This window comes from Hyla sarda, chromosome 1 (genome assembly GCF_029499605.1).
Source record: "Hyla sarda isolate aHylSar1 chromosome 1, aHylSar1.hap1, whole genome shotgun sequence".
In the NCBI taxonomy this organism is placed as follows: Eukaryota; Metazoa; Chordata; class Amphibia; order Anura; family Hylidae; genus Hyla; species Hyla sarda.
The window spans coordinates 603,467,607-603,491,015 of NC_079189.1; the positions used below are offsets into that span (position 1 = coordinate 603,467,607).

The 23,409-nt window shown below is 54.1% G+C and overlaps 1 protein-coding gene across 3 annotated transcripts in view; it reads left to right on the top strand.

Annotated features, from left to right (window-relative positions):
* The window catches only part of LOC130297337 (oocyte zinc finger protein XlCOF29-like), a 51,347-nt gene that overhangs the window by 9,540 nt on the left and 18,398 nt on the right, over positions 1–23,409 (top strand). For 2 of the 3 annotated variants that reach the window (XM_056549732.1, XM_056549738.1), the window contains exons 2-3: positions 11,107–11,246; positions 11,813–11,992. In XM_056549732.1, the coding sequence (XP_056405707.1) occupies positions 11,169–11,246; positions 11,813–11,992 (258 nt within the window). In that variant the 5' untranslated portion in view covers positions 11,107–11,168. Of the gene's footprint in view, positions 1–11,106; positions 11,247–11,812; positions 11,993–15,398; positions 15,586–23,409 lie in introns of those variants that run through there. The other variant, XM_056549727.1, reaches the window with a different exon arrangement.

Consider the following 23,409-nt stretch of genomic DNA (forward strand, 5'->3'; position numbering starts at 1 on the left):
CTGAGGTTGCAGGGGGTGTGCGGGGAGAGGACTGAGGCTGCAGGGGGGGTGTGGGGAGAGGACTGAGGATGCAGGGGGGGGGGTGTGGGGAGAGGACTGAGGATGCAGGGGGTGTGTGGGGAGAGGACTGAGGATGCAGGGGGGGGGGTGTGGGGAGAGGACTGAGGATGCAGGGGGGGGTGTGGGGAGAGGACTGAGGATGCAGGGGGGGGGGGTGTGGGGAGAGGACTGAGGATGCAGGGGGTGTGTGGGGAGAGGACTGAGGATGCAGGAGGTGTGTGGGGAGAGGACTGCGGTTGCAGGGGGTGTGTGGGGAGAGGACTGAGGCTGCAGGGGGTGTGTGGGGAGAGGACTGAGGCTGCAGGAGGTGTGTGGGGAGAGGACTGAGGATGCAGGGGGTGTGTGGAGAGAGGACTGAGGATGCAGGGGGTGTGTGGGGAGAGGACTGAGGATGCAGGGGGTGTGTGGAGAGAGGACTGAGGCTGCAGGGGGTGTGTGGGGAGAGGACTGAGGCTGCAGGGGGTGTGTGGAGAGAGGACTGAGGATGCAGGGGGGGTGTGGGGAGAGGACTGAGGATGCAGGGGGTGTGTGGAGAGAGGACTGAGGCTGCAGGGGGTGTGTGGGGAGAGGACTGAGGCTGCAGGGGGTGTGTGGGGAGAGGACTGAGGCTGCAGGGGGTGTGTGGGGAGAGGACTGAGGCTGCAGGAGGTGTGTGGGGAGAGGACTGAGGCTGCAGGGGGTGTGTGTGGAGAGGACTGAGGATGCAGGGGGTGTGTGGGGAGAGGACTGAGGCTGCAGGGGGTGTGCGGGGAGAGGACTGAGGCTGCAGGGGGTGTGCGGGGAGAGGACTGAGGCTGCCGGGGGTGTGCGGGGAGAGGACTGAGGCTGCCAGGGGTGTGTGGGGAGAGGACTGAGGCTGCCGGGGGTGTGTGGGGAGAGGACTGAGGCTGCCGGGGAGAGGACTGAGGCTGCAGGGGGTGTGTGGGGAGAGGACTGAGGATGCAGGGGGTGTGTGGGGAGAGGACTGAGGTTGCAGGGGGTGTGCGGGGAGAGGACTGAGGCTGCAGGGGGTGTGCGGGGAGAGGACTGAGGCTGCCGGGGGTGTGCGGGGAGAGGACTGAGGCTGCCAGGGGTGTGTGGGGAGAGGACTGAGGCTGCCGGGGGTGTGTGGGGAGAGGACTGAGGCTGCCGGGGAGAGGACTGAGGCTGCAGGGGGTGTGTGGGGAGAGGACTGAGGATGCAGAGGGTGTGTGGGGAGAGGACTGAGGTTGCAGGGGGTGTGCGGGGAGAGGACTGAGGCTGCAGGGGGTGTGCGGGGAGAGGACTGAGGCTGCCGGGGGTGTGCGGGGAGAGGACTGAGGCTGCCAGGGGTGTGTGGGGAGAGGACTGAGGCTGCAGGGGGGGTGTGGGGAGAGGACTGAGGCTGCCGGGGGTGTGTGGGGAGAGGACTGAGGCTGCCGGGGAGAGGACTGAGGCTGCAGGGGGTGTGTGGGGAGAGGACTGAGGATGCAGGGGGTGTGTGGGGAGAGGACTGAGGTTGCAGGGGGTGTGTGGGGAGAGGACTGAGGCTGCAGGGGGTGTGTGGGGAGAGGACTGAGGCTGCAGGGGGTGTGTGGGGAGAGGACTGAGGTTGCAGGGGGTGTGTGGGGAGAGGACTGAGGTTGCAGGGGGTGTGTGGGGAGAGGACTGAGGCTGCAGGGGGTGTGTGGGGAGAGGACTGAGGCTGCAGGGGGTGTGCGGGGAGAGGACTGAGGATGCAGGGGGTGTGTGGGGAGAGGACTGAGGCTGCAGGGGGTGTGCGGGGAGAGGACTGAGGATGCAGGGGTGTGTGGGGAGAGGACTGAGGCTGCCGGGGGTGTGTGGGGAGAGGACTGAGGCTGCAGGGGGTGTGTGGGGAGAGGACTGAGGCTGCCGGGGAGAGGACTGAGGCTGCAGGGGGTGTGTGGGGAGAGGACTGAGGATGCAGGGGGTGTGTGGGGAGAGGACTGAGGTTGCAGGGGGTGTGTGGGGAGAGGACTGAGGTTGCAGGGGGTGTGTGGAGAGAGGAATGAGGCTGCAGGGGGTGTGCGGGGAGAGGACTGAGGTTGCAGGGGGTGTGTGGAGAGAGGACTGAGGCTGCAGGGGGTGTGTGGGGAGAGGACTGAGGCTGCAGGGGGTGTGTAGGGAGAGGACTGAGGCTGCAGGGGGTGTGTAGGGAGAGGACTGAGGCTGCAGGGGGTGTGTAGGGAGAGGACTGAGGCTGCAGGGGGTGTGTGGGGAGAGGACTGAGGTTGCAGGGGGTGTGTGGGGAGAGGACTGAGGTTGCAGGGGGTGTGTGGGGAGAGGACTGAGGATGCAGGAGGTGTGCGGGGAGAGGACTGAGGCTGCAGGGGGTGTGTGGGGAGAGGACTGAGGTTGCAGGGGGTGTGTGGGGAGAGGACTGAGGCTGCAGGGGGTGTGTGGGGAGAGGACTGAGGATGCAGGAGGTGTGCGGGGAGAGGACTGAGGCTGCAGGGGGTGTGCGGGGAGAGGACTGAGGATGCAGGGGGTGTGTGGGGAGAGGACTGAGGATGCAGGGGGTGTGTGGGGAGAGGACTGAGGCTGCCGGGGGTGTGTGGGGAGAGGACTGAGGATGCAGGGGGTGTGTGGGGAGAGGACTGAGGTTGCAGGGGGTGTGTGGGGAGAGGACTGAGGATGCAGGGGGTGTGTGGGGAGAGGACTGAGGCTGCAGGGGGTGTGTGGGGAGAGGACTGAGGTTGCAGGAGGTGTGCTGGGAGAGGACTGAGGTTGCAGGGGGTGTGTGGGGAGAGGACTGAGGTTGCAGGGGGTGTGTGGGGAGAGGACTGAGGCTGCAGGGGGTGTGTGGGGAGAGGACTGAGGCTGCAGGGGGTGTGCGGGGAGAGGACTGAGGATGCAGGGGGTGTGTGGGGAGAGGACTGAGGCTGCAGGGGGTGTGCGGGGAGAGGACTGAGGATGCAGGGGGTGTGTGGGGAGAGGACTGAGGCTGCAGGGGTGTGTGGGGAGAGGACTGAGGCTGCCGGGGAGAGGACTGAGGCTGCAGGGGGTGTGTGGGGAGAGGACTGAGGATGCAGGGGGTGTGTGGGGAGAGGACTGAGGTTGCAGGGGGTGTGTGGGGAGAGGACTGAGGTTGCAGGGGGTGTGTGGAGAGAGGACTGAGGCTGCAGGGGGTGTGTGGGGAGAGGACTGAGGCTGCAGGGGGTGTGCGGGGAGAGGACTGAGGCTGCAGGGGGTGTGCGGGGAGAGGACTGAGGTTGCAGGGGGTGTGTGGAGAGAGGACTGAGGCTGCAGGGGGTGTGTGGGGAGAGGACTGAGGTTGCAGGGGGTGTGTGGGGAGAGGACTGAGGTTGCAGGAGGTGTGCGGGGAGAGGACTGAGGTTGCAGGGTGTGTGTGGGGAGAGGACTGAGGTTGCAGGAGGTGTGTGGGGAGAGGACTGAGGATGCAGGGGGTGTGTGGGGAGAGGACTGCGGTTGCAGGAGGTGTGTGGGGAGAGGACTGAGGTTGCAGGGGGTGTGCGGGGAGAGGACTGAGGCTGCAGGGGGGGTGTGGGGAGAGGACTGAGGATGCAGGGGGGGGGTGTGGGGAGAGGACTGAGGCTGCAGGGGGTGTGTGGGGAGAGGACTGAGGCTGCAGGGGGTGTGCGGGGAGAGGACTGAGGCTGCAGGGGGTGTGCGGGGAGAGGACTGAGGTTGCAGGGGGTGTGTGGAGAGAGGACTGAGGCTGCAGGGGGTGTGTGGGGAGAGGACTGAGGTTGCAGGGGGTGTGTGGGGAGAGGACTGAGGTTGCAGGAGGTGTGCGGGGAGAGGACTGAGGTTGCAGGGTGTGTGTGGGGAGAGGACTGAGGTTGCAGGAGGTGTGTGGGGAGAGGACTGAGGATGCAGGGGGTGTGTGGGGAGAGGACTGCGGTTGCAGGAGGTGTGTGGGGAGAGGACTGAGGTTGCAGGGGGTGTGCGGGGAGAGGACTGAGGCTGCAGGGGGGGTGTGGGGAGAGGACTGAGGATGCAGGGGGGGGGGTGTGGGGAGAGGACTGAGGATGCAGGGGGGGGGGTGTGGGGAGAGGACTGAGGATGCAGGGGGTGTGTGGGGAGAGGACTGAGGATGCAGGAGGTGTGTGGGGAGAGGACTGCGGTTGCAGGGGGTGTGTGGGGAGAGGACTGAGGCTGCAGGGGGTGTGTGGGGAGAGGACTGAGGCTGCAGGAGGTGTGTGGGGAGAGGACTGAGGATGCAGGGGGTGTGTGGAGAGAGGACTGAGGATGCAGGGGGTGTGTGGGGAGAGGACTGAGGATGCAGGGGGTGTGTGGGGAGAGGACTGAGGCTGCAGGGGGTGTGTGGGGAGAGGACTGAGGCTGCAGGGGGTGTGTGGGGAGAGGACTGAGGCTGCAGGGGGTGTGTGTGGAGAGGACTGAGGATGCAGGGGGTGTGTGGGGAGAGGACTGAGGCTGCAGGGGGTGTGCGGGGAGAGGACTGAGGCTGCAGGGGGTGTGCGGGGAGAGGACTGAGGCTGCCGGGGGTGTGCGGGGAGAGGACTGAGGCTGCCAGGGGTGTGTGGGGAGAGGACTGAGGCTGCCGGGGGTGTGTGGGGAGAGGACTGAGGCTGCCGGGGAGAGGACTGAGGCTGCAGGGGGTGTGTGGGGAGAGGACTGAGGATGCAGGGGGTGTGTGGGGAGAGGACTGAGGTTGCAGGGGGTGTGCGGGGAGAGGACTGAGGCTGCAGGGGGTGTGCGGGGAGAGGACTGAGGCTGCCGGGGGTGTGCGGGGAGAGGACTGAGGCTGCCAGGGGTGTGTGGGGAGAGGACTGAGGCTGCCGGGGGTGTGTGGGGAGAGGACTGAGGCTGCCGGGGAGAGGACTGAGGCTGCAGGGGGTGTGTGGGGAGAGGACTGAGGATGCAGAGGGTGTGTGGGGAGAGGACTGAGGTTGCAGGGGGTGTGCGGGGAGAGGACTGAGGCTGCAGGGGGTGTGCGGGGAGAGGACTGAGGCTGCCGGGGGTGTGCGGGGAGAGGACTGAGGCTGCCAGGGGTGTGTGGGGAGAGGACTGAGGCTGCAGGGGGGGTGTGGGGAGAGGACTGAGGCTGCCGGGGGTGTGTGGGGAGAGGACTGAGGCTGCCGGGGAGAGGACTGAGGCTGCAGGGGGTGTGTGGGGAGAGGACTGAGGATGCAGGGGGTGTGTGGGGAGAGGACTGAGGTTGCAGGGGGTGTGTGGGGAGAGGACTGAGGTTGCAGGGGGTGTGTGGGGAGAGGACTGAGGTTGCAGGGGGTGTGTGGGGAGAGGACTGAGGCTGCAGGGGGTGTGTGGGGAGAGGACTGAGGCTGCAGGGGGTGTGTGGGGAGAGGACTGAGGCTGCAGGGGGTGTGCGGGGAGAGGACTGAGGATGCAGGGGGTGTGTGGGGAGAGGACTGAGGCTGCAGGGGGTGTGCGGGGAGAGGACTGAGGATGCAGGGGTGTGTGGGGAGAGGACTGAGGCTGCCGGGGGGGTGTGGGGAGAGGACTGAGGCTGCAGGGGGTGTGTGGGGAGAGGACTGAGGCTGCCGGGGAGAGGACTGAGGCTGCAGGGGGTGTGTGGGGAGAGGACTGAGGATGCAGGGGGTGTGTGGGGAGAGGACTGAGGTTGCAGGGGGTGTGTGGGGAGAGGACTGAGGTTGCAGGGGGTGTGTGGAGAGAGGAATGAGGCTGCAGGGGGTGTGCGGGGAGAGGACTGAGGTTGCAGGGGGTGTGTGGAGAGAGGACTGAGGCTGCAGGGGGTGTGTGGGGAGAGGACTGAGGCTGCAGGGGGTGTGTAGGGAGAGGACTGAGGCTGCAGGGGGTGTGTAGGGAGAGGACTGAGGCTGCAGGGGGTGTGTAGGGAGAGGACTGAGGCTGCAGGGGGTGTGTGGGGAGAGGACTGAGGTTGCAGGGGGTGTGTGGGGAGAGGACTGAGGTTGCAGGGGGTGTGTGGGGAGAGGACTGAGGATGCAGGAGGTGTGCGGGGAGAGGACTGAGGCTGCAGGGGGTGTGTGGGGAGAGGACTGAGGATGCAGGGGGTGTGTGGGGAGAGGACTGAGGATGCAGGAGGTGTGCGGGGAGAGGACTGAGGCTGCAGGGGGTGTGCGGGGAGAGGACTGAGGATGCAGGGGGTGTGTGGGGAGAGGACTGAGGATGCAGGGGGTGTGTGGGGAGAGGACTGAGGATGCAGGGGGTGTGCGGGGAGAGGACTGAGGATGCAGGGGGTGTGCGGGGAGAGGACTGAGGATGCAGGGGGTGTGTGGGGAGAGGACTGAGGATGCAGGGGGTGTGTGGGGAGAGGACTGAGGATGCAGGGGGTGTGTGGGGAGAGGACTGAGGATGCAGGGGGTGTGTGGGGAGAGGGCTGAGGCTGCAGGGGGTGTGCGGGGAGAGGACTGAGGATGCAGGGGGTGTGTGGGGAGAGGACTGAGGATGCAGGAGGTGTGCGGGGAGAGGACTGAGGCTGCAGGGGGTGTGCGGGGAGAGGACTGAGGATGCAGGGGGTGTGTGGGGAGAGGACTGAGGATGCAGGAGGTGTGCGGGGAGAGGACTGAGGCTGCAGGGGGTGTGTGGGGAGAGGACTGAGGCTGCAGGGGGTGTGTGGGGAGAGGACTGAGGCTGCAGGGGGTGTGTGGGGAGAGGACTGAGGATGCAGGGGGTGTGTGGGGAGAGGACTGAGGTTGCAGGGGGTGTGTGGGGAGAGGACTGAGGCTGCAGGGGGTGTGCGGGGAGAGGACTGAGGATGCAGGGGGTGTGTGGGGAGAGGACTGAGGATGCAGGAGGTGTGCGGGGAGAGGACTGAGGATGCAGGGGGTGTGCGGGGAGAGGACTGAGGCTGCAGGGGGTGTGTGGGGAGAGGACTGAGGATGCAGGGGGTGTGTGGGGAGAGGACTGAGGTTGCAGGGGGTGTGTGGGGAGAGGACTGAGGTTGCAGGGGGTGTGTGGGGAGAGGACTGAGGTTGCAGGGGGTGTGTGGGGAGAGGACTGAGGCTGCAGGGGGTGTGTGGGGAGAGGACTGAGGCTGCAGGGGGTGTGTGGGGAGAGGACTGAGGCTGCAGGGGGTGTGCGGGGAGAGGACTGAGGATGCAGGGGGTGTGTGGGGAGAGGACTGAGGCTGCAGGGGGTGTGCGGGGAGAGGACTGAGGATGCAGGGGTGTGTGGGGAGAGGACTGAGGCTGCCGGGGGTGTGTGGGGAGAGGACTGAGGCTGCAGGGGGTGTGTGGGGAGAGGACTGAGGCTGCCGGGGAGAGGACTGAGGCTGCAGGGGGTGTGTGGGGAGAGGACTGAGGATGCAGGGGGTGTGTGGGGAGAGGACTGAGGTTGCAGGGGGTGTGTGGGGAGAGGACTGAGGTTGCAGGGGGTGTGTGGAGAGAGGAATGAGGCTGCAGGGGGTGTGCGGGGAGAGGACTGAGGTTGCAGGGGGTGTGTGGAGAGAGGACTGAGGCTGCAGGGGGTGTGTGGGGAGAGGACTGAGGCTGCAGGGGGTGTGTAGGGAGAGGACTGAGGCTGCAGGGGGTGTGTAGGGAGAGGACTGAGGCTGCAGGGGGTGTGTAGGGAGAGGACTGAGGCTGCAGGGGGTGTGTGGGGAGAGGACTGAGGTTGCAGGGGGTGTGTGGGGAGAGGACTGAGGTTGCAGGGGGTGTGTGGGGAGAGGACTGAGGATGCAGGAGGTGTGCGGGGAGAGGACTGAGGCTGCAGGGGGTGTGTGGGGAGAGGACTGAGGTTGCAGGGGGTGTGTGGGGAGAGGACTGAGGCTGCAGGGGGTGTGTGGGGAGAGGACTGAGGATGCAGGAGGTGTGCGGGGAGAGGACTGAGGCTGCAGGGGGTGTGCGGGGAGAGGACTGAGGATGCAGGGGGTGTGTGGGGAGAGGACTGAGGATGCAGGGGGTGTGTGGGGAGAGGACTGAGGATGCAGGGGGTGTGCGGGGAGAGGACTGAGGATGCAGGGGGTGTGCGGGGAGAGGACTGAGGATGCAGGGGGTGTGTGGGGAGAGGACTGAGGATGCAGGGGGTGTGTGGGGAGAGGACTGAGGATGCAGGGGGTGTGTGGGGAGAGGACTGAGGATGCAGGGGGTGTGTGGGGAGAGGACTGAGGCTGCAGGGGGTGTGCGGGGAGAGGACTGAGGATGCAGGGGGTGTGCGGGGAGAGGACTGAGGATGCAGGAGGTGTGCGGGGAGAGGACTGAGGCTGCAGGGGGTGTGCGGGGAGAGGACTGAGGATGCAGGGGGTGTGCGGGGAGAGGACTGAGGATGCAGGAGGTGTGCGGGGAGAGGACTGAGGCTGCAGGGGGTGTGTGGGGAGAGGACTGAGGCTGCAGGGGGTGTGTGGGGAGAGGACTGAGGCTGCAGGGGGTGTGTGGGGAGAGGACTGAGGCTGCAGGGGGTGTGTGGGGAGAGGACTGAGGCTGCAGGGGGTGTGTGGGGAGAGGACTGAGGCTGCAGGGGGTGTGTAGGGAGAGGACTGAGGCTGCAGGGGGTGTGTGGGGAGAGGACTGAGGATGCAGGGGGTGTGTGGGGAGAGGACTGAGGTTGCAGGGGGTGTGTGGGGAGAGGACTGAGGCTGCAGGGGGTGTGCGGGGAGAGGACTGAGGATGCAGGGGGTGTGTGGGGAGAGGACTGAGGTTGCAGGGGGTGCGGGGAGAGGACCGTCGCTGCACAGAAGGGAAACAGCTGGTCTGAAATATTTAAGTGTCTGGTTGCAGACTGCAGCTACACCTACAATAAAGTTGATTAAAAAAAAAAAAAGAGCAGCAGCCCCTGATCATGTGACTCCTCCTCCTCTTTCTCCATGTGACTGATCACATGACTGTGACATCATGGCAGGTGGTGTAAGCACAGGGTAAGTACAGGGCTCTGTACAGGCTGCAGGTGGAGGTATGTGTGTGTGGTCACTGCTTAGTAGTATTGACCCTTGGAGCTTCTTTTCTTCCTTTTATTGTGGTATTATAGGAGCCTGAACCTTTTGTTTGCAGTATAGTAAACTTTTATATGCTCTATCCCACATGTAAATCACACTAATATGAAAGCATTGGGCACTGAACCCGCAGCAGCTTAGATACATCACCTTGGTGGTACATTGTCACTTGATAAACTGTGGAATTAAAATTCACCAACGCCACAGTTACCAAATAATATTTCTATACAAGGAGAAAAGACTTCACCGTCATGTTACCAAACAATCCCCTGAGTCCTTACTGATACTGAATGAACCCCACTATACAATGATCAATATCCCCCCATACAGTGACTGTATAGTGGTAGACACCAGACATGTAAGTGATTACAGTGACTGTGTAGGTGGTAGACACCAGACATGTAAGTGATTACAGTGACTGTGTAGGTGGTAGACACCAGACATGTAAGTGATTACAGTGACTGTATAGTGGTAGACACCAGACATGTAAGTGATTACAGTGACTGTGTAGGTGGTAGACACCAGACATGTAAGTGATTACAGTGACTGTATAGTGGTAGACACCAGACATGTAAGTGATTACAGTGACTGTATAGCAGTAGACACCAGACATGTAAATGATTACAGTGACTGTATAGAAGTAGACACCAGACAAGTAAGTGATTACAGTGACTGTATAGCAGTAGACACCAGACATGTAAGTGATTACAGTGACTGTATAGCAGTAGACACCAGACATGTAAGGGATTACAGTGACTGTATAGCGGTAGACACCAGACATGTTAGTGATTACAGTGACTGTATAGAAGTAGACACCAGACATGTAAGTGATTACAATGACTGTATAGCAGTAGACACCAGACATGTAAGGGATTACAGTGACTGTATAGCGGTAGACACCAGACATGTAAGTGATTACAGTGACTGTATAGCGGTAGACACCAGACATGTAAGTGATTACAGTGACTGTATAGCAGTAGACATCAGACATGTAAGTGATTACAGTGACTGTATAGCAGTAGACATCAGACATGTAAGTGATTACAGTGACCTTATAGTGGTACACACCAGACATGTAAGTGATTACAGTGACTGTATAGAAGTAGACACCAGACATGTAAGTGATTACAGTGACTGTATAGCAGTAGACACCAGACATGTAAGTGATTACAGTGACCTTATAGTGGTACACACCAGACATGTATGTGATTACAGTGACTGTATAGCAGTAGACACCAGACATGTAAGTGATTACAGTGACTGTATAGAAGTAGACACCAGACATGTAAGTGATTACAGTGACTGTATAGCAGTAGACACCAGACATGTAAGTGATTACAGTGACCTTATAGTGGTACACACCAGACATGTATGTGATTACAGTGACTGTATAGCGGTACACACCAGACTTGTAAGTGATTACAGTGACTGTATAGCAGTACACACCAGACAGGTAAGTGATTACAGTGGGGGGTCCATTCCCTTTAATAGTTCAGATGTCCTCGATTTGTAACTATGTTTAGGACACTTCCAGTTCGGACACATTTATTATCTGCTGTCTTACCGAGCCTAGGAAAAATAATGTGTACAAGCGACAAGTGGCCCAAATATGATCACTAACTATAGTGCGTGGCCTTCTGTGCACCCCGGTATATGTCGGGATGAATGTGTGTGAACCCGGCCTTGAGCTCCTCATTCTCATCTTTCTGACCAGTCCTTATATCAGTGTTTTCCAACCAGGGTGCCTCCAGATGTTACAAAACTACAACTCCCAGCATGCCTGGACAGCCTTTGGCTGTCCAGGCATGCTGGGAGTTGTAGTTTTGCAACACCTGGAGGCACCCTGGTTGGGAATCACTGCCTTATATGCTCACTTTTGGGGCAGATTAATAGGCACAGGGGGCATGTCTTATAGTTAGGTTCTCTCTGTTTCCCGTAGCAACCAATCACAGCTCAGCTTTCATTTTACCAGAGCAATATAAGAAATAAAAGCTGAGCTGTGATTAGTTGCTATGAGCAACCGAGACTTTTACTATGGGACAGTGTCATAAATCTCTTTACCTGCCCCAAAACAATCAACTCCTCCCCCTCTACAGCTGAGACTGTATGGAGATACTGATCATGTGGTGTCCGCCATCTTATCTCTCCTCTGACCTGAGTCCTAAGGTCGGGTTTATATGGAATTTTACACTGGATCCTCTTCTTCCCTTCAGGTTTCTCCAACCCAGGATCCTCTGCTGATATCTGCTATATAAGAGAAGTTTCCTGATCAACCATGGAGAGAGACAGGAACAAGATGGCCGACAGGATCATAAACCTCACCCTAGAGATACTCTTCCGGATTACTGGAGAGGTGAGGGATTCTGGGAGTGATGTCACATGACCTCATTCTTATCTATGTAATAACTGATGGATATGACTGGAGAGGTGAGGGATTCTGGGAGTGATGTCACATGACCTCCTCATTCTCATCAATGTAATAACAGATGGATATGACTGGAGAGGTGAGGGATTCTGGGAGTGATGTCACATGACCTCATTCTTATCTATGTAATAGATGGATATAACTGGAGAGGTGAGGGATTCTGGGAATGATGTCACATGACCTCATTTTTATCTATGTAATAGATGGATATGACTGGAGAGGTGAGGGATTCTGGGAGTGATGTCACATGACCTTATTCTCATTAATGTAATAACAGATGGATATGACTGGAGAGGTGAGGGATTCTGGGAGTGATGTCACATGACCTCATTCTTATCTATGTAATAACAGATGGATATGACTGGAGAGGTGAGGGATTCTGGGAGTGATGTCACATGACCTCATTCTTATCTATGTAATAGATGAATATGACTGGAGAGGTGAGGGATTCTGGGAATGTATGTAGTGATATTAATGTGTCTCTCCATACACAGGATTACACAGTAGTGAAGAAGTCCTCTAGTGGGCGCTGTCGGGCCCCTGTGTGGGAAGGATGGGGAAGAACCCTGAGCCCAGTCCCGGGGCCCCCACCTCACTCCCTGATACATGAGGAAATGGAGGAACAGAAGATCCTAGAACTCATCAACAAGATGATGGAGCTGCTGACTGGAGAGGTGACCCTGCTGGGAATGCTGGGACATTATACAGTAATGGAGGGGTCTGGTGATGACTGGAGAGGTGACACTGCTGGGACATTATACAGTAATGGAGGGGTCTGGTGATGACTGGAGAGGTGACACTGCTGGGAATGCTGGGACATTATACAGTAATGGAGGGGTCTGGTGATGACTGGAGAGGTGACACTGCTGGGACATTATACAGTAATGGAGGGGTCTGGTGATGACTGGAGAGGTGACCCTGCTGGGACATTATACAGTAATGGAGGGGTCTGGTGATGACTGGAGAGGTGACACTGCTGGGAATGCTGGGACATTATACAGTAATGGAGGGGTCTGGTGATGACTGGAGAGGTGACACTGCTGGGAATGCTGGGACATTATACAGTAATGGAGGGGTCTGGTGATGACTGGATAGGTGACACTGCTGGGAATGCTGGGACATTATACAGTAATGGAGGGGTCTGGTGATGACTGGAGAGGTGACACTGCTGGGAATGCTGGGACATTATACAGTAATGGAGGGGTCTGGTGATGACTGGAGAGGTGACATTGCTGGGAATGCTGGGACATTATACAGTAATGGAGGGGTCTGGTGATGACTGGAGAGGTGACACTGCTGGGACATTATACAGTAATGGAGGGGTCTGGTGATGACTGGAGAGGTGACACTGCTGGGAATGCTGGGACATTATACAGTAATGGAGGGGTCTGGTGATGACTGGAGAGGTGACACTGCTGGGAATGCTGGGACATTATACAGTAATGGAGGGGTCTGGTGATGACTGGAGAGGTGACACTGCTGGGAATGCTGGGACATTATACAGTAATGGAGGGGTCTGGTGATGACTGGAGAGGTGACACTGCTGGGAATGCTGGGACATTATACAGTAATGGAGGGGTCTGGTGATGACTGGAGAGGTGACACTGCTGGGACATTATACAGTAATGGAGGGGTCTGGTGATGACTGGAGAAGTGACACTGCTGGGAATGCTGGGACATTATACAGTAATGGAGGGGTCTGGTGATGACTGGAGAGGTGACCCTGCTGGGAATGCTGGGACATTATACAGTAATGGAGGGGTCTGGTGATGACTGGAGAGGTGACACTGCTGGGAATGCTGGGACATTATACAGTAATGGAGGGGTCTGGTGATGACTGGAGAGGTGACACTGCTGGGAATGCTGGGACATTATACAGTAATGGAGGGGTCTGGTGATGACTGGAGAGGTGACACTGCTGGGAATGCTGGGACATTATACAGTAATGGAGGGGTCTGGTGATGACTGGAGAGGTGACACTGCTGGGACATTATACAGTAATGGAGGGGTCTGGTGATGACTGGAGAGGTGACACTGCTGGGACATTATACAGTAATGGAGAGGTCTGGTGATGACTGGAGAGGTGACACTGCTGGGAATGCTGGGACATTATACAGTAATGGAGGGGTCTGGTGATGACTTGAGAGGTGACACTGCTGGGAATGCTGGGACATTATATAGTAATGGAGGGGTCTGGTGATGACTGGAGAGGTGACACTGCTGGGACATTATACAGTAATGGAGGGGTCTGGTGATGACTGGAGAGGTGACACTGCTGGGAATGCTGGGACATTATACAGTAATGGAGGGGTCTGGTGATGACTGGAGAGGTGACACTGCTGGGACATTATACAGTAATGGAGGGTCTGGTGATGACTGGAGAGGTGACACTGCTGGGAATGCTGGGACATTATACAGTAATGGAGGGGTCTGGTGATGACTGGAGAGGTGACACTGCTGGGAATGCTGGGACATTATACAGTAATGGAGGGGTCTGGTGATGACTGGAGAGGTGACACTGCTGGGAATGCTGGGACATTATACAGTAATGGAGGGGTCTGGTGATGACTGGAGAGGTGACCCTGCTGGGACATTATACAGTAATGGAGGGGTCTGGTGATGACTGGAGAGGTGACACTGCTGGGACATTATACAGTAATGGAGGGGTCTGGTGATGACTGGAGAGGTGACACTGCTGGGAATGCTGGGACATTATACAGTAATGGAGGGTCTGGTGATGACTGGAGAGGTGACACTGCTGGGAATGCTGGGACATTATACAGTAATGGAGGGGTCTGGTGATGACTAGAGAGGTGACACTGCTGGGAATGCTGGGACATTATACAGTAATGGAGGGGTCTGGTGATGACTGGAGAGGTGACACTGCTGGGACATTATACAGTAATGGAGGGGTCTGGTGATGACTGGAGAGGTGACACTGCTGGGACATTATACAGTAATGGAGGGGTCTGGTGATGACTGGAGAGGTGACACTGCTGGGAATGCTGGGACATTATACAGTAATGGAGGGGTCTGGTGATGATTGGAGAGGTGACACTGCTGGGACATTATACAGTAATGGAGGAGTCTGGTGATGACTGGAGAGGTGACACTGCTGGGAATGCTGGGACATTATACAGTAATGGAGGGGTCTGGTGATGACTAGAGAGGTGACACTGCTGGGACATTATACAGTAATGGAGGGGTCTGGTGATGACTGGAGAGGTGACACTGCTGGGAATGCTGGGACATTATACAGTAATGGAGGGGTCTGGTGATGACTAGAGAGGTGACACTGCTGGGACATTATACAGTAATGGAGGGGTCTGGTGATGACTAGAGAGGTGACACTGCTGGGACATTATACAGTAATGGAGGGGTCTGGTGATGACTGGAGAGGTGACACTGCTGGGAATGCTGGGACATTATACAGTAATGGAGGGGTCTGGTGATGACTGGAGAGGTGACACTGCTGGGACATTATACAGTAATGGAGGGGTCTGGTGATGACTGGAGAGGTGACACTGCTGGGACATTATACAGTAATGGAGGGGTCTGGTGATGACTGGAGAGGTGACACTGCTGGGAATGCTGGGACATTATACAGTAATGGAGGGGTCTGGTGATGACTGGAGAGGTGACACTGCTGGGAATGCTGGGACATTATACAGTAATGGAGGGGTCTGGTGATGACTGGAGAGGTGACACTGCTGTTCTTATCAGTTTATGTCGGTAGCGCAAAACGCCGGTATTGGACTGGTGGGAATGGATGGCTACATGGAGGGGAGAGGTGTACCGGGTGTTCCGGGGATGGTGCCCGAACACCAGCTGAATGGCTGCCCTGATGTGACCTGTTCCCTCTGTGCCAAAACTCACTGAAAGGATGGGCACACTCAGTGGAAGCACTGGCACCATGATCTCTTCACCTTGTGGCACTCACCTATTGATTCCCGGCCTTCTGGCTAGGATCGGAGAAATTTTTATAGATCCGGCCGGATGTCCGGGCAGTATATCTGTGCACATTCACTTATTTATTTAATTTTGTCACTGTGTCACTTTTTGCGTGTTGTGTGTCCACAGGATTTGTCAGGATGCGGTGCCCTTCTGGGTGCCCCTCCTGGTGGTCGAGGGGAGGTGTGTGTGGCCATCACTTTCCGCACCTCCCTGCAAAAACCCTGGGTACTCCTGCATTGGCAGGGTACCGACTGTTAACCGCTCTGCGGGCAGATACCTTGTAAAGAGTGAATTCAGTCTCTGTATGTGTTCCCTACAGTCAGATCCAGTAAGAGAACAGCAGCAGAGAGGTGTCCCCGTCCTCTTCTTCCACAGGATCAGGATCAGGTAGATGGAGATATTCCCTATGATCTGTAGAAGGGCTGTGAAGCTCTTGTGTTCAGTCTTGTTTTATCCTACAGTATTATATGCTTTATACTTGTGGAATGAGAAAGGTGGAGATGACAGGATAAAGCCGACCATAGACATTACATGTTGTCTGGATCTTCTCACAGTTTTCTGGCTATGGAGACTGCTGGTTGGAATAAGGCCTTGAGCAGTGATGCATATAGTACTGTTTGCATGGACGCTCACATCGCTACTTCTCTGACTGTAGTGTCTTGTGCTGTGTTGAACGTTCTGCTGCTTCTGTGGTTGAGATACAAGTGATCGGTGATGCATACAGGAGGCATCACTGCTCATATACACAGGGATGTTCTCCATCCACTAAAACAAGTTAACGAATATGAGGTTTTTTTAGGTTGGAACTGATTTATCATCTAATATCTATGTCCATTCTTCTAGGAGGCCTACAGCTATAGGGCCGAGATAACTCCTGTCATTTTTGGTCCTCATGATAATTTATGAGCCTTTCTGCTCATGTAAAGGTGACTTCTCATACTGTCTGACTTTTATAATATTTCTTCCACATCATATGAATTAGGGAGAAGATCTGAACAATATTAATGCTCCAGACATAATAGTAAAGGAAGAAGAAGAAGAGACAAATGTGAGCGGTGATGAGCAGTATAAGGAGGACATTCCTACAGGGAAAGATCTGATCGATATTTATGCTACAGACATTAAGGAAGAAGAAGAGACAGATGCGAGTGGTGATGATCAGTATAAGGAGGACATTACTACAGGAAAAGATCTGATCTATATTAATGCTACAGCTATTAAGGAAGAAGAAGAAGAGACAGATGTGAGCGGTTATGAGCAGTATAAGGAGGACATTTCTACAGGGAAAAAGCTGATCTATATTAATGCTACAGACATTAAGGAAGAAAAAGAGACAGATGTGAGCGTTGAGGAGCAGTATAAGGAGGACATTCCTACAGGAAAAGATCTGATCTATATTAATGCTACAGCTATTAAGGAAGAAGAAGAAGAGACAGATGTGAGCGGTGAGGAGCAGTATAAGGAGGACATTCCTACAGGTAACTGCCCAGGGGAGTAATAACCACTAAATACAGGGAACAGTCACATATTCTACAAAGTCACTGTAATGTCGGTTTATCTGTATTTAGTATTTTCTGTTTTTTCTAGGTTTGTGTCTGAACAGTTTTTGTGTTAATTCTCCCTGGGACAGGAAGAGTTAACCTTCCTGACTTCAGCACTAGGAGGATATAAAAGGCCTCTTCAGGTGCTGTTTTGGGCTGGTTATTAGACCTATATTCTGGCCTTGTTGGCTTGATGTTCACTATGTCTGTCTGTGCACACGTCCTGAGTTTTAACCATGGTTATCTGTCCTGTTTGATAAATAGATTTTAGCCTGCTTTGTTTGCGTACTTTGTCAGGTTTTTGTATTCTTTTATTCGTTCTGCATTTGCTTTGTGTTGCCTTAGTATATATTCACACTGTGAGTTTGTTCAGTCCTTTTTAAACCTTGTTTGATCCTGCAACTCCAAGGATAGAATCCTATTCTGAGCCTTTGGCTCATCCGTCTATCTTGGAGTGAGTGAGTCTTGTGTCTGTACCCGTGTTTGCTTGTTTTTAGGATTTTTATTTCCTCCTAGACTAGTATCCTTATCACACGGTGGAGTGTGCCCGCTGGCTAGGAGCCTACTTGGCTTTGGTATTGATGTACCTCCATGCTTGGAGTGGGGTGTCTAGTAGGGATCGACCGATTATCGGTATGGCCGATATTATCTGCCTATAATCACTATTTTGGGCATTATCGGTATCGGCCGATAATGCCCCGCCCCCCGCACCGCCCGCACCGCGACCGCCATCCATCCTTCCTTCCTGTAGTGTCCGGGGCGTTCCGGGTGAAGAGTTAACCGGTCCGGGCTGTCCTTCTTCTCCGGCGGTCATCTTCTCCACTCTGGGCAGGCTCCGGCCTAGTACACTGCATAGACGCCGCTATGCCGTGACGTCAGGTGCGTCGCTGCGCACGGGCGTCACTGCGCAGCGACGTCTATGCAGCGTACTAGGCCGGAGCCTGCCCGGAGTGGAGAAGATGACCGCCGGAGAAGGACAGCCCGGACCGGTTCACCCTCCACCCGGAACACCCCCGGACACTACAGGAACGATGGATGGATGGCCCGGACCACCCTGACAGGTAGGGGGAGAGAAGCGGGTGGTGGCGGCGGCGGCCTATGGCCCCGCAAAAGCCACTGCAGATCATTGATTTAAAGCGCCTGCTTTAAATCAATGATCTGCAGCGGTGTCGCAGGGGGTTAAATAGCCGATAACTTATACCTGAATATCGGTATAAGTTATCGGCTATCGGCCCTAACCTCCACCGATTAACGGTATCGGCCCTAAAAAAAACGATATCGGTCGATCCCTAGTGTCTAGTGTGTCCCTTGTTCTGAGTCCAGTGTGAACAGTGCTCTTGATTTCCTGACCCAGTATTCTGACATTCAGTTAACCTGTTCATCCGCCGCATCTCCTGGTTTTGTCTGCTGTAAACTTATCCCCATACCAAGTCTTGTTCATTTTGTATCTGCCATTAATCTTGATTCCGTTTTCTGAACTGTATGTTTGTATGCTATATCCTGTCTTGTTTGTATTTATATATCTATTTGTTGGTTTTGTTATGTTTTTTTGGCTTGTTCCCCGACTTTGTACAGTCCTGTTTGTTTTGTTGACATTGACGCCCATGCACTTTAGCGCAAGGAAGGGACCGGCTCCAAGTTGTCGATCCGTCCTTTAGGGCGGATAAGCAAGTAGGCAGGGAGAGTGGTCCTAGGGACAGCTTTAGGGCTCACTTCTCCCTGCCCCCCTATCATGACAGTCATCAGCTGTGTGGAATTTTTTATGCTCTGTGTCCTGTTTTTTTTTTCTGCTTTATATTCTTTTACCCTCTATCCGGCCTAAACCACCATGAAGACTTCTCCTGGACAACATTTTAGGTTTCTTTCTCCAGCACAATCCTCACCTCTATACAAACTCCCTGTGTGTATTGCCCCACACAGCTAGGTCCACCACACTGCCTCTGTATTCTAGTTAGGCCACATTTGTGCCCATATAGTAGCTATCCCCATATAGTAGTTTGGCCCTCACACTGCCCCTATATAGTAGTAGGCCTCCATACTGCTGCCGCATATAGTAGTATGCACGACCTAATGAAGACTAAGTTCCTGACTCAAAATGTCTTATGTGCTACAGAATACATGTTTAAAGTTATTAACTCTTCACTTGGGAGACGCACTAAACGGGTCCATTTTGTAAGCCACCAATTAGTTATTGTAGTTACTGCGTTGTACCAATCTGGGTCCTTAGAGATTGGTTGGACCAGTGGCTGACTATGTTATCTTAAAGAAGATATCCCATGCAGCAAAGAAAAATAAAAATACCTAGCCATTCCATAGTATATTCACCTACCACCTCTCTGACATGTTTGTGATTTTTTTTTCCGGCCCCCATTCACCGGCTATTCAGCTCATAAATTCCAGTTACTTCCTGGTTATGGTGGCTCTGCCTGTGATCTCAGAGACTACATTTCCCTGCATGCACTGCTCACATTTCCTGCTCTCAGCTGCCTGAGCAGAGAACTTGTTACCTCCCCTAACTTATGTTAGTCACTCCCACATAACACTGAGCTCCAATCATATCCCTATACAGCAGGGTGGCCACATAACACTGAGCTCCAATCATAGCCCTATACAGCAGGGTGATCACATAACACAGAGCTCCAATCATAGCCCTATACAGCAGGGTGGTCACATAACACTGAGCTCCAATCATAGCCCTATACAGCAGGGTGGTCACATAACACTGAGCTCCAATCATAGCCCTATACAGCAGGGTGGTCACATAACACTGAGCTCCAATCATAGCCCTATACAGCAGGGTGGTCACATAACACTGAGCTCCAATCATATCTCTATACAGCAGGGTGGTCACATAACACTGAGCTCCAATCATATCCCTATACAGCAGGGTGGTCACATAACACTGAGCTCCAATCATAGCCCTATACAGCAGGGTGGTCACATAACACTGAGCTCCAATCATATCCCTATACAGCAGGGTGGTCACATAACACTGAGCTCCAATCATAGCCCTATACAGCAGGGTGGTCACATAACACTGAGCTCCAATCATAGCCCTATACAGCAGGGGGGTCACATAACACTGAGCTCCAATCATATCCCTATACAGCAGGGTGGTCACATAACACTGAGCTCCAATCATATCCCTATACAGCAGGGTGGTCACATAACACTGAGCTCCAATCATATCCCTATACAGCAGGGTGGTCACATAACACTGAGCTCCAATCATATCCCTATACAGCAGGGTGGTCACATAACACTGAGCTCCAATCATATCCCTATACAGCAGGGTGGTCACATAACACTGAGCTCCAATCATATCCCTATACAGCAGGGTGATCACATAACACTGAGCTCCAATCATATCCCTATACAGCAGGGTGGTCACATAACACTGAGCTCCAATCATATCCCTATACAGCAGGGTGGTCACATAACACTGAGCTCCAATCATATCCCTATACAGCAGGGTGGTCACATAACACTGAGCTCCAATCATAGCCCTATACAGCAGGGTGGTCACATAACACTGAGCTCCAATCATATCCCTATACAGCAGGGTGGTCACATAACACTGAGCTCCAATCATATCCCTATACAGCAGGGTGGTCACATAACACTGAGCTCCAATCATATCCCTATACAGCAGGGTGATCACATAACACTGAGCTCCAATCATAGCCCTATACAGCAGGGTGGTCACATAACACTGAGCTCCAATCATAGCCCTATACAGCAGGGTGATCACATAACACTGAGCTCCAATCATATCCCTATAGAGCAGGGTGATCACATAACACTGAGCTCCAATCATATCCCTATACAGCAGGGTGGTCACATAACACTGAGCTCCAATCATATCCCTATAGAGCAGGGTGATCACATAACACTGAGCTCCAATCATAGCCCTATACAGCAGGGTGGTCACATAACACTGAGCTCCAATCATAGCCCTATACAGCAGGGTGACCACATAACACTGAGCTCCAATCATATCCCTATACAGCAGGGTGGTCACATAACACTGAGCTCCAATCATATCCCTATACAGCAGGGTGGTCACATAACACTGAGCTCCAATCATATCCCTATACAGCAGGGTGGTCACATAACACTGAGCTCCAATCATAGCCCTATACAGCAGGGTGGTCACATAACACTGAGCTCCAATCATATCCCTATACAGCAGGGTGACCACATAACACTGAGCTCCAATCATATCCCTATACAGCAGGGTGGTCACATAACACTGAGCTCCAATCATATCCCTATACAGCAGGGTGATCACATAACACTGAGCTCCAATCATAGCCCTATACAGCAGGGTGGTCACATAACACTGAGCTCCAATCATATCCCTATACAGCAGGGTGATCACATAACACTGAGCTCCAATCATAGCCCTATACAGCAGGGTGGCCACATAACACTGAGCTCCAATCATATCCCTATACAGCAGGGTGGTCACATAACACTGAGCTCCAATCATATCCCTATACAGCAGGGTGGTCACATAACACTGAGCTCCAATCATATCCCTATACAGCAGGGTGGCCACATAACACAGAGCTCCAATCATATCCCTATAGAGCAGGGTGATCACATAACACTGAGCTCCAATCATATCCCTATACAGCAGGGTGGTCACATAACACTGAGCTCCAATCATAGCCCTATACAGCAGGGTGGTCACATAACACTGAGCTCCAATCATATCCCTATACAGCAGGGTGGTCACATAACACTGAGCTCCAATCATAGCCCTATACAGCAGGGGGGTCACATAACACTGAGCTCCAATCATATCCCTATACAGCAGGGTGGTCACATAACACTGAGCTCCAATCATATCCCTATACAGCAGGGTGGTCACATAACACTGAGCTCCAATCATAGCCCTATACAGCAGGGTGGTCACATAACACTGAGCTCCAATCATAGCCCTATACAGCAGGGTGGACACATAACACTGAGCTCCAATCATATCCCTATACAGCAGGGTGGACACATAACACTGAGCTCCAATCATATCCCTATACAGCAGGGTGGTCACATAACACAGAGCTCCAATCATATCCCTATACAGCAGGGTGGTCACATAACACTGAGCTCCAATCATATCCCTATACAGCAGGGTGGTCACATAACACTGAGCTCCAATCATATCCCTATATAGCAGGGTGGTCACATAACACTGAGCTCCAATCATATCCCTATACAGCAGGGTGGTCACATAACACTGAGCTCCAATCATATCCCTATACAGCAGGGGGGTCACATAACACTGAGCTCCAATCATAGCCCTATACAGCAGGGTGGCCACATAACACTGAGCTCCAATCATAGCCCTATAGAGCAGGGTGGTCACATAACACTGAGCTCCAATCATATCCCTATACAGCAGGGTGGTCACATAACACTGAGCTCCAATCATATCCCTATACAGCAGGGTGGTCACATAACACTGAGCTCCAATCATATCCCTATACAGCAGGGTGATCACATAACACTGAGCTCCAATCATAGCCCTATACAGCAGGGTGGTCACATAACACTGAGCTCCAATCATAGCCCTATACAGCAGGGTGACCACATAACACTGAGCTCCAATCATATCCCTATACAGCAGGGTGGTCACATAACACTGAGCTCCAATCATATCCCTATACAGCAGGGTGGTCACATAACACTGAGCTCCAATCATATCCCTATACAGCAGGGTGGTCACATAACACTGAGCTCCAATCATATCCCTATACAGCAGGGTGACCACATAACACTGAGCTCCAATCATATCCCTATACAGCAGGGTGGTCACATAACACTGAGCTCCAATCATATCCCTATACAGCAGGGTGATCACATAACACTGAGCTCCAATCATAGCCCTATACAGCAGGGTGGTCACATAACACTGAGCTCCAATCATATCCCTATACAGCAGGGTGATCACATAACACTGAGCTCCAATCATAGCCCTATACAGCAGGGTGGCCACATAACACTGAGCTCCAATCATATCCCTATACAGCAGGGTGGTCACATAACACTGAGCTCCAATCATATCCCTATACAGCAGGGTGGTCACATAACACTGAGCTCCAATCATATCCCTATACAGCAGGGTGGTCACATAACACTGAGCTCCAATCATATCTCTATACAGCAGGGTGGTCACATAACACTGAGCTCCAATCATATCCCTATACAGCAGGGTGGTCACATAACACTGAGCTCCAATCATATCCCTATACAGCAGGGTGGTCACATAACACTGAGCTCCAATCATATCCCTATACAGCAGGGTGGTCACATAACACTGAGCTCCAATCATAGCCCTATACAGCAGGGTGGTCACATAACACTGAGCTCCAATCATATCCCTATACAGCAGGGTGGTCACATAACACTGAGCTCCAATCATATCCCTATACAGCAGGGTGGTCACATAACACTGAGCTCCAATCATAGCCCTATACAGCAGGGTGGTCACATAACACTGAGCTCCAATCATATCCCTATACAGCAGGGTGGTCACATAACACTGAGCTCCAATCATAGCCCTATACAGCAGGGTGGTCACATAACACTGA